This window comes from Planococcus citri, chromosome 1 (genome assembly GCF_950023065.1).
Source record: "Planococcus citri chromosome 1, ihPlaCitr1.1, whole genome shotgun sequence".
In the NCBI taxonomy this organism is placed as follows: Eukaryota; Metazoa; Arthropoda; class Insecta; order Hemiptera; family Pseudococcidae; genus Planococcus; species Planococcus citri.
This window is the reverse complement of record NC_088677.1, coordinates 82529701-82537276: the sequence shown is the minus strand read 5'-3', so window position 1 is coordinate 82537276 and position 7576 is coordinate 82529701. Positions and strand designations below refer to the sequence as shown.

The 7576-nt window shown below is 34.3% G+C and overlaps 1 protein-coding gene across 1 annotated transcript; it reads left to right on the top strand.

Annotated features, from left to right (window-relative positions):
- The first annotated feature begins 4232 nt into the window (after window positions 1–4232).
- Window positions 4233–6998, top strand: LOC135836880 (plexin A3-like). Its single transcript, XM_065351950.1, has one exon. It carries the CDS (start codon window positions 4233–4235, stop codon window positions 6996–6998), a length of 2766 nt encoding a protein of 921 aa, XP_065208022.1.
- Window positions 6999–7576: the final 578 nt, after the last annotated feature.

The following is a 7576-nucleotide window of genomic DNA, read 5'->3' as shown; positions in this document are numbered from 1 at the left end:
ACTAATCCACACTTCCTGATGGTTCAATATACCTACCCGCCGTGCAAAGCAGGAGTGTCGAATGACGCTTTTTTGACGTGATAATTTTGACAGTGCGTTTGACACTATTTTGACAATTTCCAACCAATCAGAAAGAGGCTGGAAGTGTCGAAAACGCGTCAATACCATGCCACCAAACCGGTTTTGCAAGGATCTCTTGGCAAATATGTGACAGTATTTTGACGATATTTTGACTACTTTTTGACAAAGTGAGGCAATTAAAATTAATTTTTAAAAATCGAGTAATTAATTGGGGAACGTAATTCAATTTTCAATGACCTTTTGCTATAGATAGGAATTGATCAGCATCATCGAAATTTGAATTGAACTCCGAAAATTCCTTACCTACTCTGGGATTCGAACGTGCAACCCTAACATTTCTAACTACCCTACAACCTACACCTAACGTATGGGCTACGTTGACTTATCTATAAACCACGCATTAGAAGCAATGTATATTGTGCAATGATAGATACCTACAATTTGTTTATGCATGTGCTTTTTAAAAACTCTGCTTAGCAGATCGGTACTTGAGTGAATTTAACCTACCAATTTCCTTAAATTTTTTTTACATAAATAACGAATTGAAATAATTAGGTACCTAATACATTTTTGATTTTGAAGGTACCTAAGTTAGATAGGTACCTAATACCTACATTAAAACACAATGTAAAAAAAATGCTCAAAAAAAGATAAACCCAAATTTAAATTTACAATTAAGTAAACACGCATAAAATTTTAATTTATTTTTAGGCCTACTTGGAAATGAAGTATGTAGGTACCTACTTATGGATTCCACAAAAATGACTCTTGATTAGATCTCAAATTACGTAATTGATTAATTACCTAATCTATCAATTGCATACCTATATAGAAGTATAAAAAAAAAAAATTAATTCAATTTCTTGCATACTGTTTATAGACACTGGACCTGCGGAATAAGACAACCAACTGCAGGCCGAGGGGAACGGAAACGGTAAGGAAATCTTGAGTAACGCCAATTTATCCCGCTGGGTGATCTTGGCAGCGCTGTACTTCAATTTTGCAGGCAACAGGGAAGAGGGAGGGTTGTGTAGTCCGGAAGGAACTCCTGGCTGCGGGATAAATTGGCGTTACTCAGGTTTTTTTGCCAAGATGGCTGCCAGTTGGTTGTCTTATACGCAGGTCCAGTGTCTATAATACTGTTCAATTTGATAAAAAAGTAAATGTTAGATACCTATTTCAAATTTGGATTTTTTTTGTTTAAATAATACTCAGAAATGTTAAATTTTATTGCCTTTTTTTTTACAAAAAATTTTCAAAATATTGAGGCCATTTTTTAAAAAATTTGATTGGCATTAAACCTCAAAAATTATCACAAATCAAGAAATTGCTCAGAAAATGACAATTTATTTTAGGATAAATGTTGCTAAAGTGTCACATAAGTGTCAAAACCAAGCCAAAGACCCATGGTCGTTTCACTACATTAATTTAATCCATTCAGTGTCCTTGAAAATTGTCAATAATATGTCATATTAGTGCCAATTTTGTGTCATGGATTTTGTGACACAAACTTGACGCAAATTTGACTGTTTACTGACAGTGTTAAATCTTCGTCAAACCTGAAACTGGAAAGTAGGCGGAGCTACCTCTATTCTGATTGGTTGAAATTCGTTGACAGAGAATTGACGATGTTTTGGCTATTCATTGACAGTAAAATGACACGAAATGTTCGGCGGGTACATATCTATCCACCTACCACAATTCTACACATACATGAAGGTGGACCACAAAAAAATAAAATTGTTGGAAGATTTCAACTTTAATTCATCACGGAAAAAAAGTATGGGTAATTTTTACTATTTCAGCATAGAGTGATTTTTACAATGAGATTAGTAAATTTTATTTTGAGATTAGTAAATTTTACTATGAGAGTAATAAATTTTACCTAATTCTAGGTAAAATGTATTTTTTGGCTGAGTAAAAATCCCCCTCTATTTAATGTTTTGAAAAATCTTATATCCAGAAGAATATTGTCAAAAAAGTCTCATTTTTGTCAAAATTGTACAGAAGTTTATTTTTAAAAAAAATTATTAAAAATCCCAACTTCTGTTAAAATTGGCAAAACAGTCTTGTTTTTTTGCCAAAATGGTCGAAAAATACCTTTTTTTGACGTCATCAAAAAAGTCGTAAAATTTTTTGCAGAAATGACTAAAAAACATTAGTCAAAATTTTGAAAATTCCTGCTTTTCCCAAAATTATCCTAAGAAGTCCTTGTTATGTTTTTTGCCAGAATTGTCTGCAAAGTTCTGTTTTTGCCTAAATTCTGAAAAAAGTCTCGTTTATGTCAAAATTGTAAAAAAGTTCCTTTCTTGTCAAAATTATAAAAAAATCCGAACTTTTGTAAAAATTGCCAAAAAAACTTCTGCTTTTTTCCAAAATGTTCAAAAAAATCCTGTTGCTAAAATTGGCAAAAATTCTTGCTTTTATCAAAATTGTCCTAAGAAGCCCTTTTCTTGCCAAATCAAAATTAATTTTATTCGATAAAAAAACAAACAGTTTTTTGCCAAAATAAATGCATAAGGATTTAATATCTATTGTAAAAAAAAACTTCGCTTTTAGTCAAAATTTTCAAAACTCCTGCTTTTTGTCAAAATCGTCAGCAAGTTGTACTTTTTTGACATGGTATTGTAGACAAAGACCTTTCTTTGACACATGTTATCCATGTTTTAAGCCGAAATGTTCAATGCTTTTTTGAACAATTTCGACAAAAGTAAGGATTTTTTTAATAATTTTGACAAAAGTCAAAAACGACACTTTTTTGATAATTTTGGCAAAAGCAGGAATTTTTGGCAAGTTCGCAGTGGCGATTTTTCACGTCATGCTATGTAGGGACACGACCAATGTAACAATCAGAAAGTGCAGCAGGTACCATACATGTATGTACAGTTTTTTTTTGTTAATTTTACCCCCACCACTAAGATAAAATTTTTTGAAAAAAATCCTGTTGAAAAGGACCAGGCTTTTTCTACATATTCCGCGTGGTGCCAGAATTTTCTATTCACTACTCATGGATACCGAATTTTTCTCCCGAAAAACGTGGGCTATACTACCCGAGGGGAGTGGGTTGGGGGCGGAAATTCCGTTCGAAAATTTTCATCGGAGGTACCCAACAATAATCCATCATAATTTTTCAAATCTGGGAACAGGGCCATTTCGCCTATCTTACCATGGAATACCTTTTTACCACACTTTGATTGGTCGCAGCACCTTTTTCAAAAAAATCTTAGAAGTCATGACTTAATTTTAACCTTGAATTCTTCAGAAAAGCTCAAAAAATATTTTCTACACTTATCGACTTTGTCAAGTCCCAGCACGGTCGGCACATTTACCGACTTTTTCAAGACTTGACAACCTTGAGTGGGTGGTTCACCCCCACCACCCTAGTTTCGTCCCTGAATCAACTTATTTTTTCGTGAAGAAGTTGGGAAAATTGAAAGATTAAGATGAAAAATGATTAAGCATAACGTTCGAAATTCAGAAATATGAAGAGAAGTTCAAAATATTGCCTGAACGGAGCAAAGGCGACATTTTTGTGGAATTTTGTTTAAAAAATGGTGATTTTTTTCGGACAATTTTAAACACAATTTTCCCCAAAAACTAAAATGAATTTGAGAAAAAATACATTAATATTTAATTTCAAGGCAAAATGCATTACTTTACCTTAGGTACTTACATTACCGAAATTTTCAATGCATTACTTTTATATTACTTACATTAGGCACCTGTTAGACATCCTGAAATAGTTTTTCAACCCATAAAAAAAAAATCTGTAAAATCGTGATTTAAAATAGAATTGAGAGTATTTTTACTGCGATTCATTGAGGGGAAAAAACACCAATTATATTGCAATCCTTCGCGCGATTACGAGTTGTCTCTTCTCTGTTTTCAATATTAGACAATAATTTAATTTTTAGAGAATCTTTAAACACCACTAGCTGATTCAAAAGATTATCAGAATTCAGTGTTCAGTGAAGGTTTTTTCTTTCTCATGCAGCAATTCTAATCCATCAACGCAGTCTAAGTATAAAGCTGAAGTCCATATCTTTTTTATGCTTCCAGATATTTCAAAACTAAATCAACAATACACGGAGAAAAAAAATGCACAAATCAACCGAATGATAACGCAACCTAAACATGAAATTTTTATCGCAATGAATTTTCTTAAGCTCTTACCCTCACTATTGATACACACGTTTATATTTTACCTGAACACGAATCACTCAAATGCAAAATCAGCTAAGGAAACGTGGAAAGTATTTTCAGATGAAAACGCCACGAAGTTCAATCACTTGGCAGTAGATAAAATTGGGAGATGGGTATATATAGGCGCAGTAAACCATATATATCAATTATCACCCGATCTCGAGCTGCAAATTAATTACACTGTATCAGAACTCAATCCTTCAGATTGTACTGCTCTCAACTGTTCACATAGTAAATTGAAACGAAATACAAGTGAGTCAAATTGGAACCAAGTGCTAGTATTGGACTATCAGAATCAGCAACTGATATCGTGTGGTACTTTTTTCTCGGGTGTCTGTCATGCTCACGATATCAATAATATTTCCAAAATCTGGACAACTAGGTTTGAACCTACAGTAGAAAGTGAATACTGGTATTCAACTGTAGCCTTCATAGCTCCCAGTTTACCAGAGAATTCATCAACTCTATATGTTGGTTTCAATCTTGCCCATTATGCAAAGACGATACAAATAATAACTATTAGAAACCTAAAACGAGAATATTTTTCATCAGTTCATACACAAAATACTGCCTCCCATTTCACGAGAAACGAGTGTCCCACTGGACACCCTGAAACATTCGTTCATGGTTTCAGTTCTGAAAACGTCGGCTATTTTATCGCCGGAGACGGTGATCCGAATACTCCGGCTGGTGGGTATCTAATGGTGACAGATACTCTCAAAAACAGTTCATGCAAGAGAGTTCCTATAATTTGCACTTCGGATTCAGATGTGACACCTCCAGAAAGAATCGCGCATGTCCATATCCAGAAGCGAAATGAAGATTCTGATTCGAAAAGAGATTTACATGAAATGAAGGAAACAACGATGTTCACAGTACAAAACCAGTACTCTCGAGGACAGACAGCAGGTTTTTCAGTATGTAGGTATAAAATAAATGAATTACATTCTCTGATTCAGAAGGATGAACCGCTGATCGGAAACCTGATATTCTCGCATCCAGCTGTTGATTTTGTATTTGCGGTAGCAATGGTAGTTACCTCAATTCACAATTACACAATCTTGTTTTTTGGTACCAATGACGGTCGGCTAGAGAAAATATCAATAAAAGGAGTCGATTCGCCAGATTGGTTCAGTGCAAATAAATACGCAGACATAACGATTGATCCGGGAAGCAGAGTAAATTCGGATATGCAATTTGATTCTACGACAAACTTTTTATATGTGATGACCGAAAAGAAACTCACCAAAGTCAAAATACACAATTGCGATGAATATAACACATCGCACGCATGTTTGGTGATAAAAGATCCTTATTGCGGATGGTGTTTTCCTAGTAATAGATGTTGTCTGAAATCAGAGTGTGATGTTGAACAAAATCCCACCAACTGGGCCCCGTTTGATATCGATAAATACATAGACGCTTCTTCAAGTGCAGCAGACGAATTCTCAAGAACAGCGCAATCGAATGTAACTTTCAAATTAATAACTTGCCATCCGTTCATCAACCATACGATAATATGTCTTTTCGAATTTGGCAATTTTTCCATCAATACCACAACCATATGCGATAAAAATAGTATTAACTGCGTAACACCAACTCCTAATCGTTTACCTCCTACACCCATCAATAATCATTCCATAGGAGCTCAGCTATCAGTCCAGACAAACCATTTCCCAGTATTTCAAGAGACTCACGTCATATTTCACGATTGTAGTACATATGAATCGTGTTTATCGTGTATGGGTTCTCCTTATCCATGCCATTGGTATGTGAATGAATCAAGGTGCACCGATAATGCAATTTGGAAAGAAAATGATATAGTAATAGGTATAAACTTTAGCAGCACCAATTTCCCTCAACAGAATCGTAAATCATTATACGATGGAAATAAATACTCAAAAAACGCGATGTTTTGCCCACAGTTTTACACCGAGCATGGATCAGACATTTACATACCAGCCCATACAGAAAAGACAAGACAAATAGAAGTATATTGCACGCTGCCTATCAGTTTACAGTCTCATACGCTTACATGCAAATTTCTATTCGATTCTAACATAGAGAAAACACAATTTCTATTGTTTTTAGGTAGTTCCTCTCCGCCAGAAAATGGTTTGAAAAGGGAAAAATTAACATGTCGTGATGAGATATTTGCATACGCTGAATCAAAAGCTTACATAACAGTGGATTTGTCTATTTTATTGAACGGATCAATACCAATTGAGCTTGACAACACATACAACACACATATTGTCGTGTATAAATGCGCCTATATGGGCGATCAATGCTCTACATGTCTGAACAAGAACTACTCGTGTATGTGGAATTCAGAAACCAGAGAATGTAAATACTACAGCTTAGATGATAAATCTAACATCACTGATCCTTGGTTGCATGATATACAGTACTGTTCGAATTTAACAGCAATTGAAAAAAGCCAGCCAAATAACCAATCGAAAAATTGGTTAAAAGAAAACATCTATTTAATAATCAGCCTAATAGTGGCAGCTGCATTTACTGTGGTCGCAGTATTCGTTGTTTACAGAAAATATGCAGTAAGATCGCAACAAATGCAACAACAAATCAATAAAATGGGTATGCAAATGATAGCTATGTCACAATGCGTAAAACGCGTCGTGATTGAAAACGAAATCGAGCTGGACGAAAATGAATTACACATATTGGTAATTATTTTATTCAGAAATTTCTAACGCTAATGCACCTAACAACACTTATCCTTAACCCTGAAAGAATGTAATTGAATGATCACCTCATTTTGGAATTTTCACAACTTTCCTCAATGTTCTCCAAAAGTGGGCTAAAATTCAAATTTCGCAACAAAAATCGACTTGGGAAATTGATCAAATTTTTAAAAGTCAGACGTAACATTAATTCAACAATTTTGTCGTTTTCAAAAGTCACCGAGACGCTCAATTTTTTTTTTCAAGCTTATAAAACTCACGACAGATGCACTTATTAAGAGTTCAGCAATTTTTTTCTGTTTTCAAAAGTTGGCGTAACGCAGATTAGAGTCTTAAGGATCGGGATTTCATGAAGTGTCGCGAAAATTTTGGACAGACATTCGGTCCAAAACGTGTATCAAACCTTTGCGTAAAAATTGAAGTTTTGCTTCCTTGTTTTTTTGACGACTTTTTTCAAAATATAAAATTTGTTATTCTACTGGACATAATATTGAAGAATATGCTCATGTATTCCAGAGATTACCGAACGTCAATATCATATATGAACCTGTTTCGACATTGCCTGAAAATGAGACTGTACCGAAGAA

What these genes read in the sequence shown, in the direction of transcription:
- LOC135836880 (XM_065351950.1), top strand. Translation starts at nt 4,233, where the DNA reads ATGAATTTTCTTAAGCTCTTACCCTCACTATTGATACACACGTTTATA.